Genomic DNA, 27,370 nt, shown 5'->3' with positions numbered 1-27,370 from the left:
CCAGAGGACTTGGGTTTGTCTCAGCATCCATACAGCAGCTAACAATGGTCTCTAGCTTGAGTTTGGGGGATCCAATGATCTCTGTTGGGGATCTTATGGTCTCTGTGTGCATTGCATGCATATGGGACACAAAAACACACGTAGGCAAAAACACCCATCCATATATTATCTTTTTAAAAAAAGTCCTCCTATACACAGGTTCTAGCTCTGCAGTCAGGAACTTCTTTTTTTTAGAGACATGGTTTCTCTGTGTGGCCCTGGCTGTCCTGGCACTCACTCTGTAGAGCAGGCTGGCCTTGAGTAAAGGGTTTTCTTATGTGCATAGAATTTTTACAAATCAGTAGGAAAAATACAAAAGTAAAACTGGAGAACAGTTTAAAAATAAGTCGGCATGGCCAGGAGCATCAAAGATGGCCATCTCACTAGGCATGCTGCAAACCTGTAGCCCTAGCACTCAGGAGGCAGCGGCAGACAGATCCCTGTGAGTTCAAAGCCAGCCTGGTCTACACAGTGAGCCTCTGGTGAGACCTTGTCTTAACCCCCACTCCCAAAGTTCATGTCCATTCATATAATTACACATAACCTTTATCTACAGTGTTGACAAAGGTGAAGGATGGTACAGAGGCGTATCAGTGGGGTCTAGTCTCACACACTGATGGAGAAGTATGTTAACTCATACAGCCCTTAAAAAGAGCTCACCTGGCATCTCTCAGAGTCTAAACCTCAAATATCATTTAAGGTAACAAACCATACCCCAGGATCCCCTTTCTCCCCTCCAAGTGCTCATATTTGTAACAGAAAAACCAAATAAGCAATTTTTGTTTTGTTTTAGAGACATGGTCCCACTGGGTAACCGGAGTCAGTCTGGAACTCACTGTGAAGACCAGGCTGACTCAGCGACTCAACTCCTTTTGCCTCCATAATGCTGGGATGAAAATCTTCTGCTATCATACCTGGCCTAACCAATTTTTTTTTTTGGGTTTCTTTCCATTTTTTTGAGACAGGGTTTCACTGTGTAGCCCTGGCTGCCCTGGAACTTACTGTGTAAACCAGGCTGGCCTTGAACTCGGAGATCTGCCTGCCTGTCTCCCAAGTGGGGTTAACAGTGTGCACCACCGCTGTCTGGCTCGCACCAAATAATTTTTAATAAACATGGAATACAACCAATGGTGGGTAATCAGTTGGGGCCTTACGTTCAGCAAAATTCTGCAGACAGTAGGAAGAATGCCAGCTAGCTGTGTGTGGACAGGTCAGGATCTTCCAGACTGTAAGGAAGGAGCAAGAACAGGGTAGAACATACAATATGATCCCATTTATTTAAAAATAAAGATTACATATTTGCTTATGCATAAAATTTTCTGAAAATTACATTAGAAATTATTAATAGAGGTTATCTTGGGGAATGGTAGATGCCAGGACAGAGACACTATTTTCTTATATTTTGGATCTTTTCAACCATGTGTACTTTTTTGAGAGCTAAAGTTGAGGAACCCTCTTACTGAAACATGAATTATAGACACTTTAAGATTTGTATTTGATTTTCTGCAAGACAAACTTGAGGTACTTAATGTTTTTCCAGGATTCATATGCACTTGAAAGTATTTTTTAAAAATCATATATTGCCTTGCTATTGCTATCTTATGTAGCCTAGGCTGGACTTAAACCTGTACCTGAGGATAATCTCAAACTTTTGATACTCCTGCCTTCTCTTCTCAAGTACTCAGACTACAGACATGAGATGCCACATCCAGTTTGCTGCATTTTTAGAGGATTTTAAATCAGACAGTTGCTAGAAAAATTTAAGAGCTCACATTTTTGTTATTTTGAAACAAGCTCTGGCTGGCCTGAACTTGCTATGTAGAACAGGCTAGCCCTTGAACTCAGACTGCCTCTGATTCCTTCTAAGTGTGAGCCACTATATCTGGCAAAACTCTCTTTAAATAATGTACATAGTATGATCACTGCAGAAGACTGGAAAAATTTAAGTACACGAGAACTGGGACATGGAGTTATCCATTAACAATGTCTTCTTCCTTTACATACATGTTAACATACTGTCCTCTACATACAAACATTACAAAGCTGGACTCGTCCTATGCCTACACTATGTCTCTTACCTTTTCACTAACACACAGCAGGCATTCAGTAAACATAGTAAACATGGCAAGTGTTGCATTTGTATGTACCATTTCTCAACAGAAATTATGTCCACAGAGGGCATTTAGCCGTTTCCAGTTTTGAAATTAGCTATTAATTAAGTGCATACATAGCTAAATGTTTGCAATGATGATCACTACTTAGAAAAAGTTACTGTGTCAAAGTATGGAACATTTAAAGTTCTGGGCATGTTTTCAGATGCTTCCTACCAGCACTACTGTCTCACAAGCCTCTTAACCCACATGGGAGAAAGTTCCTCCTATCACAAGTCCCAGTCAGGCTTCCCTGACACACAGGCACTCTAAGAACAGAGGAATGGTCATACATACCCCATGTTTGAAATCTCTCTGACTTTTGGTGGAAGCAGCAGTAAGTTAGAGCATGTCTTCCACAGTGCAGGAAGCTGTGTCTTTGCACTCTACTCTAATCCTACACTTGAGTCCTAGAAGTGATTACTGAATGTGAAACTAGTACAAACGTGAGTGTGCAAACTAATCTGTTCCACATCGATGAGAACAGATTATAAAACAAATGCCTCAGTGACCTAGGACACTTGAGACCTGGAGTCCATTAAGATCTAGAGTCCCTGGATTTTTCTTTTTTGAAAGGAAGGTAGCCAGCTATTTTGCTGACATCTTCAGGGCAGCACTGGAGGAGAAAAGTCAGACAAAAGTGACCTCGACACAGCCCTGCACAACAGAAAGATGCACAGCAAAAATAAGATTATTCTCATTTTTGGAAAACTTTTTATTCAAGGTTTAAGTAGGACCAAAAACTACAAGATTTTGTTTGCAGCTGGTGAGTGCAAAGAGAAATGCTAAACATCGGTTATCACTTGATCAGCTAGTTGAAGTGCTCTAGGGTCAGATTACCCAGTGACATACCAATTATGTTATGTGGCTTAAAAGTCTTGCAGCAAAAAGTATTCTAAATGAAACATTAGGCTAGAGGGCTGTAAAGTTTGAGTAGGAATTGGTAGGTGGCTGGGCGAGCAGCTGGTTACCTATACAAAGACCCAGCATCCAGCTGTTTCATGTTTGACTTTTTCAGGTTAAACAGCTTTAACTCATAACCTCTAAGCAGAAATAAAGACTATACATGTTCTGAAAACATAAGCAGACCCACTTCTCCAGCAGAAGTCTAGCGGATGGAATCCTAAGGGAAACAGTGATGATTGTACACACTGTGCTCGCTATACTACATCTGCTGCGTAGAGTTTCCATTCCAAGTGTTGTTCTCATCTTCGCCATCATCCTGAGTCCTCAGTCTGTATATTTTCCCTTCCTTTTTAAAGTCCTCCCCCCGTTTTTCCAGCACTCTTTTTCGGACTGGTTCCCTGATACGAAAAAGAGGGAAAAGAGGAGAAGTGACATAAAATACAAACAATACAAAGCTGTTTCTTCACATTTCTGCTGATGTAGGATAGTCAACTATATTTTTAGCTCAACAATGAAGTCTATGGGCGATATCTGCATCTCTTGCAATAATCAATATTAGTCTTTAATAATTTAATCTCCCCAGTTCTTTCTAAGTCAAACCAGCCAAATCATATTATTCATTTTTCCTGATGACTTACTTAAACTTCAGAATATGATCATTTGCTAACTAAATTTAAAAACTTCATACAAGCTGACACACATACTAAGACATAACTTACAGACCACCCTAAAAGCTATACAAAGCTCCAGCTGCTCTGGTCAGTCACTTGCAATCCTTTCAAAACCAATGACTCAATGACAAAGAACAAACAGCAAGGAAACAGTCTAAGTTTAAAGAATTTGTTTGGCAGGATTTCTCTGTCTAGCCATAACTGTCCGAGAACTCACTCTGTAGACCAGGCTGGCCTTAAACTCACAGAGATCTACCTGCCTCTGCCTCCCAAGTGTGGGGATTTAAGGAGTGTGTTGCCACTGCTGCAGCCACAAGTTTAAACAATTTTATTAACAGAAAATCGAAAAATGGAACATAAAAAAGCCTTACCCTTTCACATAAACACTACCCTGTCTCAAATCTAAGCCCCACTTCCTCACTTGAGAAAAGTTTTAACAGTTCACACTACATCCTATTGCATACTATAGCAATTACAGAATTAAATATTTCCACCCACTCTTTAGTAGGACTAAAGTTGCTACTGAACTTGTTGCCTAATACTCAAGATAAAGGACATTATCAGCTAATCGCAGTACTCAGACAAATCACCATCCAGTCCGTCAGTGAAACATCAGACCAGGTCTCTCCAGACAGCACAGCAATGGCTTCCAGGGCTGATAGATTTGCTACAACATCCATCATAGGCACAAGAGAAGTGGGAGTTTAGTGGGGAACAATTGTAACTCCAGTACTTGGGATATGGAGGTCAGAGGACCAGTAATTCAAAGTCATAGACAGTTAAGAAGCCAGCCTGAGCTTTATGAAACCATTTGTCTCAAACACCTCACCCCCTTCAAGACAAATGCTGAGTGCGAGTTTAACAAGGAAAATCACCTGGACAACACTTCCTGTCAACCTACTTAGAATAAATATGCCATCAGAGTATGGACTAGAGCTGTCAGTAAACCAAATGTTTGATCTGCAATGAAAATAAGGCCTCTTGGTTAAGGAATTAAAGTAAGTCAAAGGCACCATTTCCCTTTTTCTTTTGTTTTTCATTTTCCGTTTGGTTCAGGGTTTCACGGTGTTGCCTAGGAAGGACTCAAAATTCATGATCCCCACTCTTCACCAGCCTGCCCACCAGGCTCTCAAGTGCCAGAAATTACTATTGCCCTAACTAGTCTGGCTTAGAGGCACCAAAATCAACGGAGTATCTAGTTTTCTTCAGTGTGATTTTCTTCTGAGTGACCCAGACAAGGAAATCAGCCGGTAGATAAAAGAAAAATCAGATTCTCTATACACAGATTCCTGTAGAGAAATTATGCAGGACTGTTAAGTCACCAATGGTACTGTATTAGGCAAAACACAGCTAGCAACAAGACTAGGTGTGGCAGCACAAACCTTTAACCCTACACTTGGGAAGCAGAAAGGAGGGGAGGAGCAGATGAGGCTGTGAGTGTGAGGCTAACCTGATCTACATAACAAGTTCTATGCCAGCCAGGGCAACATATTGGCTAGCAAGAAAGGCATTACATACCAGGGAGGAAAACCTGTATTAGTAGTTCTGGCACCAAGGAGTAAGCTACTGCACATGACCTGGGTATTTTACCAATAGAGAAAGCGAGAACATGTACCTTTTCTCTGACTTTTTGGATGATGTAGGGTTTAAAGCCTCTGTGGATGTGGCTCTTGCTGAAGTCTGTGCAGGAGGAGGATTACTAAATAAAAAATTGCTAATTAGTCTCCATATGGCCAGGAATGGATAAAGCACCGTCCCCAGTAATGTCCAAATGTCTCTACTGGAAGAATGGACAATGGATGTGGCTGGCCGTCCTGCCTAGAAATTAAAAAGAGAGAGAAGTAAGCAAGCAAGTAAAGACTATCATCAGCACAATCGAATCACACTTAGGTTTTCCATGTTTCTTCTATGCAGAAATGAGATTTTCCTTACTGACTCTGTCTCAATCCAGGTCTTTTACTGCTCTTTCCAAGTGCCCATGGTCTCATGGGACTACTAGAGCTGTCTTTGTTTCTTTCCATTTTTCGAGATGGCTCTCACTATGTAGCTCTGGCTGTCCTGGAATTCACCCTGTACACCAGACTGGTCTTGAACTCACAAAGATCTGCCTTGCCTGTCTCTGTCACCACACCTGGCTATTTTTTCTTTTCTTTTTTTTTTTTTTCCAAAACAGGGTTTTTCTGTGTAGTCATGGCTGTCCTGGAACTCACTGAGGTCCGCCTTCCTCTGCCTCCCAAGTGCTGGGATTAAACGTGTGCACCACCACTGCCCTATTTGTTTTTACTTTTTAAAAAAGCAATTGTATGTGTGTGTGTGTGTGTGTGTTTAATGCATGTATGTGTACCGAATGTGTGCATGAACCCACAGAGGTAAGAAGAGGGCACAAGATGCCCTGGAACTGGAGTTACAGATAGTTGAGAGCCACCATGTGGACACTAGAAACCAAAAGCTGGGATCTCTGCAAAAACAAAGTGCCATCTCTCCATCTCACAATGTAACACACACTGCCTGGAATTCACTATGTGAACCAGGCTGGCCTTCAACTCAGAGAGATCCACCTGTTTAAGGTATGGTATGCCACCAAACTTGGCTGAATAAATAAAAAAGATTTACCCTAATGTGTATTAATGCTTTGTCTATGTTATGTATGTGTACTACTTGTGTGCCTGGTGCCCAGGGAGATCAGAAGAGGACATCAGATCCTCTGGACTGGACAGCTGTGAGCTGCTGTGTGTGTGCAGGGAACTTAACCTGTATCATCTAGGAGAGCAGCACCTCTCTTAATTGCTAAGCCATCTCTCTAGCTGTGAACCAGTTGTTTTTAAGAAAAGCAATCTTTGGCAATAAAATTAACAACTTTGATAATAAAAGTCTCACTAATTAAAGAAAGGTTAAAAAAAATAGAAAAACAAATAAGTAAAAGTCTAAGATTTCAAATCCAGTGAACACAATGAAATTCTGGTTGCAGGGCGGTTTCAAGTTGATGGCAGCTCTGGTTTAGAGCAGGGAAAACTACACTGACCCAGGACATAAAGACCCAGTTGGTACTTCAGATAGCACCTTGGCAACATCTCAGCTTCCTGAGCCTCTTTTCTCTAGGAGAGATGAAAGTGCTGTATTTACTGGATGTGGTGGCACACGACTTTAGTCCTGGCACTCAGAGGCAGGATGATCTCCGAGTTCAAGGCCAGTTTAGTCTATACAGTAAGCTCTTGGACACAATAAGACCCTGTCTCAAAAGGTCATACTTTAATTAAATGTTAACTTTATGTTATAAATATATTTTTAATGTGGTAGACAGTAGAATCATAGGCTAAGAGTTCACAGAGAAAACAACTCAGTATTTGTTTTCTTCTGTTGATTTTTTTTTTTTTCCGAGATAGGGTTTCTTTGTGGTTTTGGAGCCTGTCCTGGCACTCACTATGTGAACCAGGCTGGCCTGGAACTCACAGAGATCTGCCTGCCTCTGCCTCCCGAATGCTGGGATTAAAGGCGTGAGCCACCACCATCCGGCTCTTCTGTTAATATTTTTGCATATTTAACAGTTGAAAATTCAAAGCCTCACAAAACATTAGCCTGAAAATTTATAAAACACAGACTAAATGTATTATAAATTGATCTAATTTGGCTACTCTGTATTTTAATTACCTACAGCCTTTTCTCTTCTGCCAAGTCTAATGACCAAGAATAGAACCCAAAGAGCAGAACGCAGGAGTGTGTGCGTACCGGCAGCAGCACCACAGAGGCACTGGGGGCGAGCTCCAGATCCAGCAGCTTCCTCTTATAGTCTTCCCTGGTGAACTCCCTCCTGGGAAACATGGTAGCTAGCGAAAAATTACCATAGGTGTTGCCAACAGTCTGCAACAGAGAAGTGAATTTTTAAACCTTTAAAAAACAAGGTACCAACTGTATGCATCATTTTAGATTCTGGAATGACAGTTAAAGTTGCCTTAATTTACAAAGTTCAATTAGACAAATTTAAAAATCACTTAGCAAGAAAAAAAAAAAAATTTAAAAAAGTTGAGGCATACCAAATCCAAAAGGTTTAAAGAAGCTTTTAACACCTAAAATATGACCACTGTCTTACTTTATTCCAACTGCTGCAGGTAAATGGAGGCTGTGTGGGAGGGAGCAGTTCTCTTCTGTGGACAGGCTGGAGAGCTCACTGGTTAGAAGTGCTTGCTGCCATGCCTGACAACCTGAGTTAGTGTCTAGGGAGAGAACTGATTTTTCAGGTGATCCTCTGATTCCCACACATGTCTCCCCCACCTCCCACACAGTACTGGGGAAAAAAAAAAAAAAGCTACAAAGTGGCTGCTGTGTCTTTAACAAGTCTAGCAGCAGCTGAAGTTCACTAGCACTTGGAAAACTCAGGCTAATGACTCACCAACACACACTTGGACTGTTACCAGAATCTCTCATAAAGAAGTTGAAATGGCTAGGCACACACATTAAGCTCATGTCTCCAAATACATTTAAAAAAAAAAAAAAAAACCAGTGACCATTATTTCCCTTAATATCCCTTAATATATAGGCAAAGCCATTTCAGAATTCAACAGTTTTTTCTTAATTTATGACTAATGTGTGTGATGTTTGCGTGTGGGTTGTCTCCTTTCATAGTGGTTCTAGTGATCTAGGAATCAAACTCAAGTTATCAAACACTGACAAATGGTTTTAGTCACTGATAATTTTTCTTCCTGTTTCACCTTCTGATCAAACAGCACATGTTCTTTTGTTTTTAGATTCGTGTACAAAGTGCGTTTTAATTATGACACCGTATTTTATAGAACATGTCCAAGTTCATATCCACTAACCCTTTTCTCTCTCACAAGTCAGGCTAGTCCTTCTTTACCTCAGTAGTACCCCTTCCATTTTCATGCATGTTTTATGTCTACATACTTTATGTACACACTCAAATGTATATAAAAACCTAGGTTCAACATACAAAAAGACTGTAATAATTACCTAGCTTATTTTGCTTTATATATATATACCACACTTTCTTTGTCTTTTCATATCTTGATGGACATCTCAGCTTATTTTGTATTTTGACTGCCAAGCAGGACCATCTGCTACTTTCAGGTACCCATGTCTCTATCACATTTGGTTTGTTTGTTTTGTTTTAAGACAGAGTCTCTCTAGTCCTGACTGTCCTGGGACTCACAATGTAGATCAGGCTGGCTCTGAACTCAAAAAGATCTGCCTGCTTCTTTCTCCCAAGTGCTAGGATTAAAAGCATGCACCACCATGCCAGGACTCCATTTGGTATTTTTTTAAACATATTTATTTTTAACTTTTTTGACTTTATCTGTCATGGGTACTCACAGAGGCCAGAAGAGGATGTCTGATCCCCTAGGACTGGCATTCCTACATGCAGGTTGCAAGCTGCATGTAGGTATTGGGAGTCAAATCCCAGTCCTCTGTAAAAGCACCTACTGCTCCTAACTACTGACACCTCTCCATCCTTTTCTGTTTTGTTTCAGATCTAATACTAGTACAGATTTAGCTATCGTGGAGTATACACATAATTTTATGTGCACCGGGGAGCAAAGTTTTCCTACAGCAGTATGCACTAAAACCTTACCTTTACTATGGAATGCCTGTATGTAACTTTAAGAGAGTTACCTCGAACTCAAGAGAGAACTGGCTGCTCTTCCTGAGGACCCAGGTTCACTTCTCATCACCCACTTGACAGCTCTCAACTATCTGTAATTCCAGTTCCAGAGCATCTAACACCCTCACCCACATATGTGCAGGCAAAACATCAATGCACATAAAATAAAAAGTAATAAATTTTAAGAGATATAAATGGTCAATGAACCATACCAAACATATAATCTCAGACTCAGGGATTCAGAGCCCAAGAGGGTCTCAGGGTCTCACTGTTACCATCAGACTGGCTGGCCTGGAACTTGTTACATGGACCAAGCTGATCCTGAACTCATAAGGATCCTCCTGCCCCTGCTTGAAACAAAAAAAAAAAAAAAAAAAAAAAAAGTGGATCCCAGCACTTGGGAAGCAGAGGCAGGCAGATCTCTGTGAGTTCAAGTCCAGCCTTATTTTTATCTTGAGTTCCAAGTCAGCCAGGGTGATATATAGAAACTCTGTCTAAAAAAAAAAAAAAGGGGAGGGGGAATAAAACCCCCTCCATCTCAGGCTATTTCCTGTAATTCAAGTTCTGCTTTGGAGCTTCTCCTGAAAGATTTTAATACCCACACGTCTTTATGAACTCACCTGTGCAGCAAACTGCCTGGCTTCTTCTAACGGAGCATCGGAAGGAAACTGATTTGTAAAGGAAGAGCCATCAGGCAGCCGGAACTGAATTCTTGCAACCGTGCTATGGAAAAAAGAAACAAGAAACAAGCTGCAGTCAGCATCTTCACCTAGATTCTCCAGCAGTGTCAGTAACCACCAGACAGAGGGCCGCTGAGCTGGTCAGGACACCTGCTCCCCAGCATGACCACAAGACTTGGATGCTCATGGTGGAATGGAGGGGCTGACTCACCTACCCTCTCACCTGACCTCCATGCATGACCATGGCACGCTGCTCCCACCCCCATAAATAGTTAGTTCTCCCTTCCTTTCCTTTTTTCTTTCTTTGTCCTTAAATTCAGTTGAAAGCAGAAATGTACATTTTCAGGCAGGCATGACGACTCAGCAGGTAAAGTTCTTGCCATGCAACCCTGTCAACCTTGTCACTCAGAGGCTAAAACAGGAGGATCCCAAGTTAGAGGAAAGCCTGGGCTACATACCCAATGAAATCTTGTCTCAGAAACAAAACAAGGGCCTGGTGAGATGACTTAAACTCAATCCTAAGAGCCTACCTCTCTGTGGAGGAAGGAGAGAATTAACTGCTAAAAATTCTTGTTTTAAATTCCCACTGACAACATGGCACACACAACCCCATCCCAGGCCCAAAATAAATGTTAAAAAAATTCCTTTAAAGATTTATTTATTATGTATACAGTGTTCTATCTGCATGTGTCCCGGCAGGTCAGAAGAGGGCACCAGATCTCATTACAGATGGTTGTAAGCCACAATGTAGTTGCTGAAAATTGAACTCAGGACCCCTGGAAGAGCAGCCAGGGCTCTTAACCTCTGAGCTAGCTTTCCAGCCCCTAAAAAAAAATTTTTTTAAAACAAAACAAAACAATAATCAGAACCATTAGCTATCTCACTAACAGTAGAATATTTCATCATCACTTTCTAAAATAACCCTGAGCCTATTAGTAACCACTCCCATTCCTCTCCCAGGACCTAGCAGCCATTAACTGATTTGCCTAGGTTGGAACCTTTCATTTAAAAGAATCATATTATATATGATCTTTCATACAGCATTATGTTTTCAAAATTCATCCACCATTCTATCAGTTCATTATTCTTTTATCGCTGAATCTTCTTTTAAACTGATGAAATTTATGATCACATTTTGGCTTTTTGAATACCATGAGTATTTATGTACAAGTTTTTGTGTGGACATATTTTCAATCCTTGTACCGGCTAAAGTCATCAAAGAGAAGGGAGCCTCAATTGAGGAAATGTCTCCATAAGATGACTGTAAGGAATTTTCTTAATTAGTGACCAGTGTAGGAGGACTCAGTCCATTGTAGAGGGTGCCATCCGTGGGTGTGCAGGTGGGGCTGGATCCTATAAGCTGACTGAGCAAGCCAGGCACCTCTGCTTTAGCTCCTGCCTCCAAGTCCCTGCCCTGGTGACTTCCTCTGATGATGGACTGTGATGTGGAAGTGTAAATCCTTTACTCCAAAAATTGCTTTGGCCATGGTTTTTCATTACAGTAATTATAACCGTAACCAAGACAATCCTCTTGGATATATAACTAAGAGTGAGTGCTTAATATTCTGAAGAACTGCCAAATGTTTTCCGAAAATGGCTATACCATTTTATAACCCATTGATAATGCAGAGAGGCTCCAAATTCTCTACCTCCTTAGCAACACTTGTTACTGTTGTTAATGTAGTATTTTATTGAGACAGTCTCATTATGCAGACCCTGCCTAGCACTTGCTATTCTGGCCTTGAGAGATCAGTCTGCCTCTGTTTCAGAATGCTAGGATTAAAGGCATGTGCAATCATGCCAAACTGTTACTGTCTATTAAAACAGAGTTATCCTAGGGGATATGAAATGTAATCTTTTTTTTTTTTTAAAAGATAATTTTACTGTGTAGTTCAGGCTGGTCTGGAACTTCATATACAACAAGCGGCCCTCAAAGTTTCTGTGTTCTTGATTGAGATTACCAACGACTAGAATTATAGGCATATGCCTAACATCTGGCTTGCTTATGGGCCATTTATATGTCTTCTTTAGAAAAAAAAAAAAAAACTATCTCAATCCTTTCCCCATATACAAGTTATCTTTTTATTGTTGAACTATACAAATGATTTTTATAGCCCCGGTATAAATTCCTTATTAAATATATACTTTGAAGAATTTTCTCAAATTCCTTATCAATTTCAGGATTAGGGCTGGAGAGGTGGCTCAGAGGTTAAGAGCACTGGCTGCTCTTCCAGAAGTCCTGAGTTAAATTCCCAGCAACCACATGGTGGCTCACAACCATCTGTAATGAGATCTGGTGCCCTCTTCTAGCCTGCAGGCTTACATGCGGGCAGAATGCTGCATATATAGCAAATTAAAAAAATCTTTCTAAAAAAACTTAAAAAAATAAATAAAATTCAGGATTAAAAATTCTGTAATGGCTCAGCAGTTGAGAGAACTCATTGCTCTTGCAGAGGACCTGAGTTTGGTACCAGCTGCCAGGGTTGTGAGCTGCCTTAACTGTAGCTTCAAGGTATCCAACTAACAGCATCTTTCTGGATTCCATGGAAATCCCAAAAAGAGGGATAGACTTAATTTATATGCTCCGTTGGTGGAGCAGGGTCCTTATGACTGCACAGTGAGCAGTCAAGTGATGAGCCATCTCACCATTTTGAGACAGGATCTTACCATGTAGCCCTGGCAGGCCTGGGACTCACTATATATAACAGACTAACTCCCAAGTCACAGAGGTCAGCCTGCCTTTGCCTCCCAAGTGCTGTGATTAAAGGCGTGCATCACCATACCCAGTGATACTATTTGATTATGAAAGTTAGCCATTGTTCCAATATCAAAAAACACATAATCCTAAGCAGGAGCTGGGCTTGGTGGCCCATGCCTTTAAACCCAGTAGATGGAGGAGGAGGCAGGTGAGAGCAAGGCCAGACTGGCCTATGTAAGGACTCTGCTCAAAATAGTAAGTAAGCAACTAAACAAACAAACAAACAAACACTAAGCAGCAGATGTCTGGCTATTTCACGGTGACTTTAATAAAGTAAGAAGTACCTTCTGTCTCGAGCAGAAGTCTCCCTCCTAACTTCTGCTTCTGCCTGTTGTCTGGCTAGCAAGGCAGCAGCTTTGGCGGCTTCTACTTCCTTTGTCTTTGCAAAACGAGCAGCTCTCTCTGCACGATCCTTTCAAGTAAAACACCATTAGACATGTTACTTCTGTTAGAACCTACACATTTCTAAACACATGAATCCCTTAAGTTCACATGCACACTTTACACATTTAAGATTTGAGGATTTTTGTTTGATTTCTTCATTTAGCAATTGTCAAGAATCTGAATTGTTTTTACAAAAAAAAAAAGAAGTTGAACTGGTTCCATAGCCAGGAACAAAGTCAGGCACAAAGTTCATATTTACGAGTGTTTGTAAAATGACCACATGAATAAACAATATTCATATACATATACAATAGCTTAATCTACAAAGTAACTGAAGGGCTTTTTATGGCTCAGTAGTTCAGTGCACTGAGTGTTCTTACAGACAACACACGTTCCCATGTAGCAACTAACAAACCTTTGAACACCAGTCCCAGGAGACCCAACACCCTCTTCTGGCCTCAGTGAGCACTGGAAGTATGTGGCATACATACATACATACACATATGCAAAGCACTTACACACATAAAATAAAAGTAAAAAAAGAAAAGGAACTACTGCAAAACCACCCCAAACTTTGGATTGTACATAAATCTTTTTAAGTGCACTCTCTCTGTCTCTCTCAAAAATAATGTCTTTTATAAAGACCTGTAGAAAGTAACAAATTCTTTGTTTTCTTGGGATTTTTTTGTTTTTGTTTTTATTCAGACAGGGTTTCACTGTTGGCTCTGAGTGGCCTGTGATTCACAGAGCTCCATCCACATGCCTACTGAGTGCCAGAGTTAAAGGCATGAATCCCTATGCCCAGCTAGACAATCTTTTAAAGCTGTGCTTTCTTAGAAAATTCTTAATAATAGGCAGGGTGGGGTGGCACATGCCTTTAACCCCAGTACTTAGCAGCTCTCTAAGAGTTTGAGGCCAGCCTGGTCTACATATCATGCTCCAGTGCAGCCAGGGTTATACTGCGAGACTCTGTCTCAAAAAATAAAGTGACATTGAGAAAACTACTTTAAAATGGGTAGGTTTGGGTAGGCTCAGTGGTTAAGGGCACTTGCTGTCTTCCAAAGGACCTGAGCTCAGCTCCTAACACACATGTAAGGACGCTCACAACCATCTGTAACTCCCAATCCCAGAGGATTGGACATGTCTGGTTCCTGAGAATACCTACACTCTCATGCATATGTCCACATGCAGAGACACACACCTACATATAATTAAATAAACAAACACATCAAAAACAAACAACAAAACCACCAAAACAAAACAAAACAAAAAATCCCTATCTTGGGCTAGTGAGATGGATTCAAAGGCGAAAGCAACTTCTGTATGAGCCTGGTGACCTTGTTTTTAGCCCCAGATAAAGGACTCCACAGAGTTGTCCTCTGACATGCAAATATTTCACACGCACGCATGCACGCACGCGCACATGCGCACGCAATCTGATGGGGTCAGGGGTAGAGCTGGCTCAATGATTTATAGCACTTGTCACTCTTACAGAGGATTGTTGTATAGACTCCATTCTCAGCACCAACATGGTGACTTAGCCATCCCAGAGGATCTAACACCCTCTTCTAGCCTCTGAGGGCACCAGGCACTCAACTGGTACACATACAGTGTGGGCAAAACACTCATACATATGAAATAAATAAATCTTATGAAAAAAATTAAAAAAAATTTTTTGAGGAATAGCCAGGTGGGGGAAAATATTAAAAATTAAAATAATTATCTATTAATTTTTTCACTATTTCAATTCAATACACAATTCCTTTAAAAAAGGAAGCCCAGATTTATATTCTTTTAGTTAAAATGTGCTACTGTGTGCACTGTTTGGGAATGACTGAAAAGCCCACATGAAGAAACTGCATCACAAATGTCACTTCTGTAATTCCAGCACTTAGCAGGATCAGTTACAAGAAGTTCAGGGCTTCCATTGGCTGCACAGGAAGAAGCTGTGTCAACACGAGTGGATGGATGGATGGACACAACAGAGCTTACCAGTGCTATCTGCTGTTTGATGCGCTCTCGAGCCGCTCTGTCTTCTGCCTTTTCTCTGCTTCTTTCTTCTAACATTCTTTTTGTTAACTCCTCTTCTTGTTTTCTTTTATAATCCAACATTTCCTTCCCAGTTTTCCTCCTTTCAATTTCCTTCTTAATTTCTCTCTGAATCAAAGAAAAGTTTTATGAACCAAAACCATAATCCAATCTTCTGCTCCACAGAATAAATATTTTGATGTAAGGAAAGCTGACTATAGAAGGCACTTAAAAGCACAGAAGATGAGCTGGCTCAGTCAGTGAAAGTGTCTGCCATCAAAGTTTACACTATGAGCTCACATAATGGAAAGAGAATATGCATTGCTGCAAGTTGTCCATTGATCTCCACATGTATGCTAGTGATGCACACACACACACACACACACACACACACACACACACACACACACACTCTAAAAGTAATGTTTTTAAAAGGAGCTGAAGAAGCCAGGTGGTGGTGCACACCTTTAATCCCAGCACCGGGAGGCAGAGGCAGGTGCATCTTCGTGAGTTCAAGACCAGCCTGGACTAGAGAGCGAATGTCAGTACAGCCAAGGCTACACAGAGAAATCCTATCTTGAAAAACCAAAAGATAAATAAGTAAATTAAGTAAAAATGGAGCTGAAGAGATGACTTGGTTATAGAGCACACAAGGTGTTCTTCCTGAGGACTTAGATCCCAGCATCCACATCACAACTGTCTGTAACTTCAGTTCCAGAGGACCTGGTGTCCTCTTCTTAACTCAATAGGTACCAGGTATGCAAGTGGTGACAAATATGCATGCATGCAAAACAGATACACATAAAATATTAAGAAAAAATTTAATGAAAGCATGATTAACGATCAACTGCCTATCAACTTATAAACATTTTTTAATGGTTCTGTTAGAGCACAGTGTCCTCAGTGTAATCTGTATCCAATCAAAATTACAAGTCTTTAGTTTTTACAGCCAAACTGTTACCTTCCAAGGACAACATGGCAATCAATTTTTTGGCTTGAAAAAAAAAATGATAATTAAAAAAAGAGAGAAGAAACAATGACAATCTAATGGAGACCTCAAAGAGATGGGGGACAATTATTGTGAGAAGGATGATGAGTCCACTAGAATGCAACATTAGATAAATCAGGAAGATGTCTACAAATTTGATTTTCCTAAAATCTAGAAATTTTAGATCAATTTCCTATAGATACTAAGGTATGAAAAGATCAATGCACAGAGGGGAAAAGGTTATTCAGTTATTCTTGGTAATTTGTAAAAAGAAAATAAACAGGTGGACATGGTAAGTCACTGCAACCATAAGATTTTGGGGCCAGAATGGATTGCATAGCAATCATGACAGACAAACAAACAATAACCAAGACCCTAAAGTGTATATATAAAGTATAACCAGAGTGCAGAAACAGATACTTTCCTTCCCTTCAATACAACACTGAGCTCTAAGGATGTCTGTCACCCAAGGTCTGCTAAATTGGACAACAAATCAAAAATCCCCTCAAGCAACAGAGTGAGCTGTACCTGTCCTTCTTCCTTCCTTTTCTCTTCCCTTCTTTCTTCAAGTTTCTTTGTTAGTCTGTTTAAAAAACAAAACACCAAGATACATTCTGTCATTCTAAACACCAGGAAGAAGTGAGTACACTGGAGGGGCAGCAGGCATGGTGGTGCACACCTTTGACATCAGCTTTAGGGACAGAGGCCAGGGCTACATACGAGACTGTCTCAACCAAGTTTTACTTAGCTAAAATAAAGGGGAATAAATACAGAAACCAAAACAACTCCTGAAAGTATAGCAGTTTATTTGCCTATTGCCTGGCCCTACAGAAATCCATGAACCCATACACAGGAGTCTATCTGAAGCCCCTTTCCAACCCTGTATTTTATTTACCCTATATTTACTGTTAGTTCTCACTTTTTGATGAGTTATCTGATTGACAGTGCTTAAAAAATATATAAATTTGAGCTGGAGAGACAGCTTAGCACTTAAAAGTTTGAGGACCAAAGTTTGATTCCCGTAGCCTACTTCTTGAAGCTCACAACTACCTCTATTTACAGCTGCAAGTGGCCAAGAAGACACTAATTCCTTTGAAGTAATTTTATTATTACTATTGTTACTACTGTTCTGCAGAGCTGAGGATTTAAGTAGACCTCATGTTAAGTATTCTAACACTGAACCAGCCTTCAGTCTCGGACAGAGCTTCTCTGTGTAGCCCTAGCTGTTCTGGAACTAACACATTCTGTAGACCAGGCTGATCTTGAACTCAAGATATTTGCCTGCCTATGCCTCCAGAGTGCTGGGATTAAAATAATTAAAAGGGTAAACTAAATTTTAATTAATTAAATTGCTTTTCATTTAAAGTAATTTTTTCCCCCTTTGAGTCAGGGTTTCCCTGTGGCTTTGGAGGCTGTCCTGGAACTAGCTCATGCAGGTCTTGACCTCACAAAGATCTGCCTGCCTCTGCCTCCCAAATGCTGGGATTAAAGGCGTGCACTACCACTGCTGAGCCAGTTAAAGGAAAATTAAAAAGCATTTTTAATTCCCATATAATATTAAAAGGTTTTAGGTTGGGATTAGGAATATTAGCCATTAACTCATATTTATTAATTACAGCATAAAAAATAAATTTCATAGTTACCACATTTTATAAACTCTAAACTAGAAACTATAACGAATCAGAGATGTTTATTATTAGTTCAACCAATAAAATAATGACACTTAGTAGTTATGCAGAACCCCAGCTTAGTACAAATGCATATCATGAGCTGAGTTTTTGTTCATCTGGAGCTTGTTATTCTTTTGGCATAAAGAGATTAAAAAGAAAGTGACAGATGGACACACATGCATGTACCAAAAGGGACTCCTAAACCAAATGTTCAGATCTATAGCTGACTGACAGCTTCAGATACAGAAAAGCTATATCCTAGTTTGTATTAACTTTCATTCAAGTTAACAAAATAACAGGAAACTATAATTTTTTAAAAATGCTATGTACAAAATTAAAAACAAACCTTTCCACTCTGACAGTGAGATCCTCTGCTTGTCTCTGGTTTGAACAGCCATGAGGCTCCTGGGAGGGGTTGTCATGACCTGAGCATTCTCCTCCTTAATTATTTAAAACAAAACAAAACGTAACAAAAACTGCATATAATGTAACTGAAAAAGGTATAAATCATCTGTTAATTTTGTCTCTTGAATACTATGATGACAGAAATGCACTACTAGGCCTGATGGAATGCCAGATATGCACTCCAGCAGCTAAGCTAAGTCCTAATGCTTGGATGGGTTTATCAGGGTGTAACTGCATTTAAAAGGCTTGACATTCTGTCAGGGATGCTACTAAGGACTAATGCATGTCCTAAGTATGAAGTGAAGGAATACTCTGCCTGTACCTGTTGCAGTATCCAACTTTGTGTCAGAAGTGGCCGGTGTCTCACAAAGCTCTGCATTCCTGGACTTAGTAGTTTCACATACGTCATTAGGTTCAAATGAGGCTGACGGGGTAGATACTGAACTTTCTGACTGGTTGTCATTTGTCACTAATGTTTCACCTTTTGATGAGTGCATCTTGGGAGAAAAGAAATGGTAGATGACTCATCAATACACATACATACACACACAGAGTAGAAATACTAAACCCTCAGTAAGACAAATTGAAAATGCAGAATCTTAGCCAAAACAAAACTAAACAAACAAACAAACAAACAAAACCTTATTGAACATGGGAGCCTACCAGCCTTTAATCCCAGGCAGAGGCAAGTGGATCTTTGTAGGTTCAAAGTCATTCTGGTCTACATAGCAAGTTCCAGGACAACCAAGGCTATACAGAGACCTTCCCTCAAAACAAATCACATTATGGAATTCAATTACAAGCTGGCCAGAGCACAATTTTCCTTCTTCAGTACTGGGGGGGGGGGGAGAATGAGCTATTTCTCCAGGCCATAAAAGGTTTTAAAGCAGAGTGACCTTCTCAACAGAAACACGTGAGCAATCCAAATCTTGAAACAGTAGATAACAAGAAATAATAAGGATGAAATTTGTCTGGGCATGGTGGTGCATGCCTTTAATCCCATACTCGGGAGGCAGAGGCAATCGGATCTCTCTGAGTTTGATGCCAGCCTGATCTACAAAGTTAGACAGCCACACAGAGAAACCCTGTCTTGAAAACCAAACCAAAACAGAAAGATTAACAAAACCCTAGCCAACTAATGTAACAGAAAAAGATGACCCAAATTAGGAATATTTAATGCAAAGGGGAAGGTTACTATAGAGCTCAACAAAATACAGAAAAATAAAGATTTATTTAAAAAAAAAACTGGAAAATCTCTGGGGCTGGAGAGATGGCTTATAAGTTAACAGCACTTGCTGCTCTGGTGAAGATCTGGGTCACTCATATCAGATGATCACAACCACCTACAATCTAGTTCCAAGGAATCCAATGCCCTCTGACCAACTGGAGCACCTGAGGCACACAATGCACATACACACAACCAGTCATATATACACACAAAGAAAATATAATACATTGTCTTTAAAACTGGAAAATCACCAGGCAAGGTGGCACATGTCTTTGATCCCAGCACTCAGTAGGCAGAGGCATGTGGATCTCTGAGTTTGAGATCAGACAGGTCTACAAAGTGAGTTCCAGGACAAACAGGGCTAAACAGGAAATCCTGCGACGAAAAACCAAAATAAATAAATAATAAAATGAATATAAATAAAACTGAAAAATATAGACAGAATGGGTATTTCCCTGTACAACTATGACCTAGCAAATATCAAGAAGATATAAACAATTTAAATAGATCCATTAACAATTAATAAAATCAAAGCCAGAATAAGAAAAAAAAAAAACCTAAAGGGCTGAGGATTAAAAATAAAATCTTAAACGAAACAAAAAAGTAACCAACTCAAAACAAAAAGAACCAAAGAAAGTAGCCAGGGCGGTAGCGCACACCTTTAATCCAAGCACTGAGGAGTCAGAGACAGGTGGATCTCTGAGTTTAAGACCACCTGGTCTATAAAGCCGTTCAGGGACAGCCAGGGCTACACAGAGAGAAATCCTGTCTCGAAACCTCCCACCCCCCAAAACTGTTGTGGCTCCTTCTTACTTGTCGGACTTTGTGAATTCTTGTAACAAGTTCATCTGCAGAAACACTCCCTGCTATTACTTCCAAAGGGACTCCGCTGTCTCCTATGAAGAAACTGGACGGGACACACACTACAGGGTCTGCACAGGTTAATTAAGTCTAATAATTGATGCTTGAATCAACAAGTCTTACAAAACACTGTAACAAAACACAACACATCATCTTAGTAGATTTCACAATATACTAGCTAACATGTTTCTCACCTCAATTACCATATCATGTCCCGAGTGTATGTGATATGTAAAAGATTTATGGTTCATATAGCCTATCAGAGTGAAAAATACATTTCATTCTCCTACACCATTGTATCTATTTTGCCTCTTGCCTCCTACTTTTAACATTTCAACCAAAGTACTCCACACTGCTCTTCAAATATTCACATTAAAAGAGAAAAACATCAGGGCTGGAGAGATGGCTTAGCGGTTAAGAGCACTGACTGCTCCTCCAGAAGACCTGGGTTCAATTCCCAGCACCCACATGACAGCTGTCTCAAAGTCCAGTTCAGGGGACTTGACATCCTCACCCCAGACATAACATGCAGGCAAAACATCAATGCACATAAAATAAAAAAAGAAAAACATCTAGTTTGCCATTAGCCATAATATATTACCTCAAAAAACTGCAACATTGCTGCTACCAAAAGGTTTAAGTTTTCCTAAATTAAACTAATTCTTAAAGTTTTAATTAAAAAGAGAAAAGCAAATATAATATATATGAAACCAAATCTTCAGTGAAAGGATACAAATTTGTGAAAACTGCAGACAGGCTTCACTGTAAAAAAAAAAAAAAAAAAAAAAAAAAAAATCAAAACATGAATTCAACTGTTTTCCAAATACTGGGTTGCTTTCATTAAATTTATCAGCACAATCCTAAGTATATTTTAAAAATTCAAAATTACTAGTTGTTGTCACAGGAATAGGCTGGAAAGAAATATGAATTTTATTTCACAAAACATTTTTGTGCTTTTTAATTGTTTTATAATTTTCAGATCAAAAAATCTCTTCTTTTATTGATAGTTTTTTTTTATTTAAATTTGAAATAAGCTTGTTTTAAATGTCAATCCCAGTTCCCTCACCCTCTCCTCCTCCCCTGTCTCCCCCAACCCCCATCCCATCTCCTTTCTGCTCCCCACGGGAGGGTAAGGCCTTCCATGGAGATCTTCAAAGTCTGTCATATCATTTGAGCAGGGCCTAGGCCCTCCCCTATGTGTCTAGACTGAGAGAGTATCCCTCTATGTGGAATGGGTTCCTGAAGTCCATTCGTATACTAGGGATAAATACTGGTTCACTACCAGAGGCCCCACAGACTGCCCAGTCCTCCTAACTAACACCCAAGTTCAGGGGTTTTGGGTCAATTCTATGCTGGTTTCTCAGCTATCAGACTGGGATGCATGAGCTCCCCCTTGTTCAGGTCAGCTGTTTCTATGGGTTTCTCCAGCCTGGTCTTGACCCCTTTGTTCATCATTCCTCCCTCTCTGCAACTGGATTCCAGGAGTTTGGCTCAGTGTTTAGCTGTGAACAATCCTTTCTTCTGATAGCACCCACAGTGGTGGCTAGGTTTACAAGTTAAAAATGTCTATCTTGATGGGTATGGTGGCATTTGCCTTTAATCCCAGTGCCAGGGAGGCAGAGGTAGAAGGATTTTTATGAGTTCAAGGTCAGTCTCATCTATATAGTAAGTTCCAGGACAGCTAGAACTACAAGTAAGAACCCATCTCAGGGAAAAAAGTAATCTCATGTTGCTTCCTTAATAGCAAATATACCTAAATAAAAAAATCTTGGGGGCTAGAAAGATGGCTCAGTGGTTAAGAGCATGGGCTGCTCTTCTAGAGGACTAGGTTTGACTTCTAGCACCCACATGGTAGCTCACAACCATCTGTAGCTCCAGTTCCAGATGATCTAACACCCTTTTCTGGGCCCCTTGGGCACTGGATGCACATGGTGCATAGACATACATGCAAAAAAATCTTAACCTGTAACAAGATACAGTGACATAATACTCTAGAATGACAAGGATTAAAACATCCTAAATATCCATCAAGACAAACTGTCTAAATTAATGGGGAAAGGGTATAGAAAGTCAGAGGACCAGTGAGATGGTTCACTGGGTAAGGCAGCTAGCTGCTGGACAAGTCTGGCAACCTGTGTTAAATCTCCAGACCCTATAGGAAGGTGGAAGAGAACCAACCCCACCAAGGTGTCCATGTATGTGCTATTACACATGTGTCCCTTACCCCTACAGTAAAATAATTAAATTTAAAAGTGGGAAACATATTTTAATGACTTATGTAACACCAGTAAAGAGCTTGGTGGTCATGGATGGGAGAGAGGGCTCAGATAACAGTAAAGCATATGCCTAGCATGCATCATTCCTCAATTCAGTCACTAGCAAAACAAACACGGATTCACACACATACAGTCAGGAATAAGAGAGACTTTTTAAGAATAGTATTAACTAGATACTGAACAAAGGGAGTAATCCCATAATTCCCAGGTACTGCTAAAAACCAAAAACAACAGGCTGGAGAGATAGCTTAGCAATTAAGAGAGCTTGCTGTTCTTCCAGAAGACTCCAGTTAGATGCCAGCACCCACATCAAGTAGCTAGCTCATAGACACTTCTAACTCCACTTTCAGAGGACGTGAGACCCCTTTCTGGCCTCCAGACACTGAGTACACGTGGACCAAATACATAGACTCAAGCAGGCACATACATACACAAATAAAAACTGACAAAATAAAACATAAGCTGTATAGTTTAATAACTACAAAACAGGTTTGCTTTATGCTACTTTTTGTCCTGGAACTCTCTCTGTAGATCAGGCTGGCCTTCAACTCACAGAGATTCGCCTGCATCTGCCTCCGGTGACTTATTTCTTTATAAGTGTCTGTGCACACACTCACTCATGTGAGTACACACTCCATGGTGCATATGTGGGGATCAGAGGATAATTTATAGGAGTCAGTTCTCTATTTCAGGCATGTGAGTGAGTTCTGGGGATCAAACTCGGGTCATCAGGTTTGGCGCCAATGACTTTACTCAGTGAACTATCTCCTCATTCCTTTCAAATTAAATGGCTCCATTCCCAAAAGAGATTCCAAAAGATATGGAAAACCACTTGTTGCAGAGAGATTCAACAGAAGCTTTATAGTTACTTCCAAGGTTTTCCAACCTAGACACTACAAATCTTTTCAGGACAGTAATTTTTTTTTACATTCATTTACTTATGCAGTGTGGTGTGTGTACACGTGTACATAGGCATGTGCACACCATGGCTTGCAAGTGTAAGCCAGAGGATAACTTGTGGAAGTTAGTCCTCTCTTTCCACCATGTGTGATATGGGGATTGAACTTAGGTTTTCAGGCTTCATGACAAGTGCCTTTACCCCTGATCCATTTTGATAGTCTCAAAATCATATTGTTTGTTACATGCTACATTCATGTTTCAAGAGAAACTTGAAATTTTTTTTTTAGCAAGGTGTAACAATGAATTTGAAAATGGCAACAAGAAATTAAGTTCCTGTGAAAATATTAATTTTGATTTGCGTATTATTTATAATAAAGTTTAAATATCAATCATAATGAAATAATTTATCTGGTGGTGGTGGTGCATGCCTTTAATTCCAGCACTCGGGAGGCAGAGGCAGGTGGATCTCTGTGAGTTTGAGGCCAGCCTGATCTACAGAGCCAGTTCTAGGTAAGGCTCCAAAGATACACAGAGACATCCTGTCTGGAAACCACTCCCCTCCCCGCAAAATTAAATTCCCTTAACTGGCTGTGGTGGCACACTCAAAACAATTAAAAATAATTTAAGTTTCCAGTATATCCAGTTTAGATATCTGTGCCCATAAAATTGGCATTCTTAATAGTCTAACAGTATCATCATAAATAACAGAAGATCATGACTACAAAACAAAAAAGCAGTGAAACATTGAAGCATAAGCATACCTTTTGGTATCAATTTTAATAGCAACAAAATTGTTTGAAGATGCTTCTGCCACTTTCTCATCTTCCCAGCTTGCAGCCATTTGTGTAGACTGCTCATCATCACCTGTGAAAACATTTCAAGGTCTCTTAGAAACGCCAAGGCCAAAACTGCTAATTCCAAATTCTTTCCTCTGTGAAACTAGAACTCCAAATAAAATATAACCCACAAACATTTGTTTCAAGTTTCGCTTTTTATTTTATGTGTTATGAGTGCTTTGCCTTGCAAGTATTTAAGAGCAGCACATTGAGTGCAGTGCCTGAGACAGCTAGATGGCAGCTTCGGAACCCTGGCGCGGGATACAGACAGTTGCCATGTGAGTGCTGGGAAACAAACTGGTTCTCTGTAACAGCAGCAAATGGATTTTTCTTTTTTCTTTTTTTTCTTTTTTCTTTTTTTTCTTTCTTTTTTTTTTTTGTTGTTGTTTTGAGACAGGGTCTCTATGTAGCCAATTAAAGGTGCAGAAAATACATTCAACAAAATCCTAGAAGAAAACATTCACAAACTAAAGACAGACACACCATGAAAGTACAAGAAGCTTACAGAACACCAAAGAGAGTAAACCACAAAAAATATCCCCTCTGCACACAATGATCAAAACACCAAACATACATACAGAATAAAGAAAGAATATTAAGAGCTGCAAAGGAAAAAGTACAGGTAGCATATAAAGGCAGACCTATCAGAATTACACCTGACTTCTCCATGAAAACTCTGAAGGCCAGAAAGTCCTGGATAGATGTTCTACAAACACTAAGAGACCACGGATGCCAGCCCAGACTACTATACCAAGCAAAACTCTCAATCACTATAAACTGAGAAAACAAGATATTCCATGGTAAAACCAGATTTACACAATACATATCCACAAATCCAGCCCTACAGAAAGTTCTGGAAGGAAAACTCCAACCCCAGGGTTAACTACACTCACAAAGTTGTAGGCAATAGATAACCCCACTTTACCAGAAGCCAAAAGAGGGATAAATCTACTCACAATATCACCACTACCAACAAATCCAAAACAAACAAGAATTAACAAGCAATGGTTCTTAATTCCCTCAATATTAATTGTCTTAACTCACCTATAAAAAGGACACAGATCAGCAGAATGACTATGAAGACAGAATCCATCCTGCTGCATACAAGAAATATACCTCAACTTCAATGACAGAGTAAAGGGTTGAGAAAAGATTTTCCAATCAAATGGACACAAGAAACAAGCGGGTATAGCTATCCTAATAGCTAACAAATTAGACTTCAATGTAAAATCAGTTAAAAGAGATGAAGTTTATTTCATATTCATCACAGAAAAAACAAAACAAAACAAAAAACAATCCATCAGGACAAAGTCTCAATTCTGGACATCTATCTATGCCCCAAATACAAAGGCACCCACATTCGTAAAAGAAACATTACTAAAACTCAAATCTCACATAAAACCTCACACACTTGTAGTGGGAGACTTCAACACCCCACTCTCACCACTAGACAAGACCATCAGACAGAAACTTATCAAAGAAACAAAGGAACTAACAGAAGTTATGACCCAATTGGGTTTAATAGACATCTATAGAACATTCCATCCAAAACATACAAAAAATATACCTTCTCAGCTCCACATGAAACCTCTAAAATCCAGCACATACTAGGCAACATAGCAAACCTCAACAGATACAAACAAATTGGAATAGCCCCCTGTATCTTATTAGACCACCATGCTTTAAAGTTGGAATTCAACAACACAAATTGCAGAAACCCTACAAACTCATGGAAACTGAACAGTGCACAATTGCACCATGTCTGGGTCAAGGAAGAAATAAAGAAAAAAAAATTAAAGACTTCCTAGAATTTAACAAGAATGAAGACACAACATATCCAAACTTATGGAACACTTTGAAAGCAGTACTAAGAGGAAAGTTCCTTGCAATAAGTGCCCACATGAAGAAAATGGAGGATAGTCACATTAGAGAATTAACAGCACAACTGAAAGTTCTAGAACAAAAAGAAGCAAATTTTGAAAACCTGTACTCCACAAAATTCAAAAACTCAAAGGAAATGGAAAAATTTCTCGATAGATATCACTTAAATCAAGAACAGATAAGCAATTTAAATGGACCTATAACCCCTAATGAAATAGAAGCAGTCATCAAAAGTCTACCAACCAAAGCCAGCCCAAGGCCACATGACTTCAGTGCAGAAAATTCAAAGAAAAGCTAATACCAATATTCCTCAAATTGTTCCACACAACAGAAACAGAAGGGTCATTGCCAAACTCTTTTTACGAGGCTACAATTACCTTGGTACCCAAGCCACACAAAGACACAACTAACTACAAACTAATATCCCTCATGAACATCGATGTAAAAATACTCAATAAAATACTGCAAACAGAATCCAAGAACACATCAGAGCACTCATCCACCATGACCATGTAGGCTTCATCCCAGGAAAGCAGGGATGGTTCAACATACAAAAATCTATCAATATCCACCATATAAACAAACTAAAAAAGAAAAACCACAAGATCAACTCACTAGATTCTGAAAAGGCCCACTCTCTCCATATCTCTTCAATACTGTACTTGAAGTTCTAGCTAAAGTGATAAGACAACAAAAGAAGATCAAGGGGATACAAATAGGAAAGGAAGAAGTCAAACTTTCACTACTTGCAGATGATATGATAGTTTACATAAGTGACCCAAAAAACTCTACCAGGGAAGTCCTACAGCTGATAAACACCTTCAGGAAAGTGGCCGAATACAAGATTAACTAGCCCTACTATATACAGAAGACAAAGGGCCTGACAAGAAGTCAGAGAAACATCACCCTTTACAATATCCACAAACAACATAAAATATCTTTGGGTAAAGATAACCAAACAAGTGAAAGACCTGTGTAGCAAGAACTTTGAGTCTTTGAAGAAAGAAATTAAAGAAGATACCAGAAAATAGAAAGCTCTCCCATGCTCATGGATAGGCAGGATCAACAGCAATCCACAGATTCAATACAATCCTC

The 27,370-nt window shown here is 39.7% G+C and overlaps 1 protein-coding gene across 1 annotated transcript in view; it reads right to left on the bottom strand.

The window, feature by feature from the left end:
* Nucleotides 1-1,294: 1,294 nt before the first annotated feature.
* Ubxn4 (UBX domain protein 4) overlaps nucleotides 1,295-27,370 on the bottom strand; it is a 34,220-nt gene continuing 8,144 nt past the window's right edge. The window contains exons 2-13 of the mRNA XM_051203924.1: nucleotides 24,320-24,422; nucleotides 21,116-21,144; nucleotides 20,335-20,453; nucleotides 18,616-18,790; nucleotides 18,235-18,328; nucleotides 16,747-16,801; nucleotides 15,195-15,359; nucleotides 13,103-13,230; nucleotides 10,001-10,103; nucleotides 7,493-7,624; nucleotides 5,382-5,584; nucleotides 1,295-3,493 (exon numbers count right to left, since the gene is read on the bottom strand). Of these exons, the coding sequence (XP_051059881.1) occupies nucleotides 3,355-3,493; nucleotides 5,382-5,584; nucleotides 7,493-7,624; nucleotides 10,001-10,103; nucleotides 13,103-13,230; nucleotides 15,195-15,359; nucleotides 16,747-16,801; nucleotides 18,235-18,328; nucleotides 18,616-18,790; nucleotides 20,335-20,453; nucleotides 21,116-21,144; nucleotides 24,320-24,422 (1,445 nt within the window). The 3' untranslated portion in view covers nucleotides 1,295-3,354. The remainder of the gene's footprint in view (nucleotides 3,494-5,381; nucleotides 5,585-7,492; nucleotides 7,625-10,000; nucleotides 10,104-13,102; nucleotides 13,231-15,194; nucleotides 15,360-16,746; nucleotides 16,802-18,234; nucleotides 18,329-18,615; nucleotides 18,791-20,334; nucleotides 20,454-21,115; nucleotides 21,145-24,319; nucleotides 24,423-27,370) is intronic.

Source organism: Phodopus roborovskii, unplaced genomic scaffold, assembly GCF_943737965.1.
Source record: "Phodopus roborovskii unplaced genomic scaffold, PHOROB, whole genome shotgun sequence".
Taxonomy (NCBI): domain Eukaryota; kingdom Metazoa; phylum Chordata; class Mammalia; order Rodentia; family Cricetidae; genus Phodopus; species Phodopus roborovskii.
This window is presented reverse-complemented; position numbering and strand designations above follow the sequence as displayed.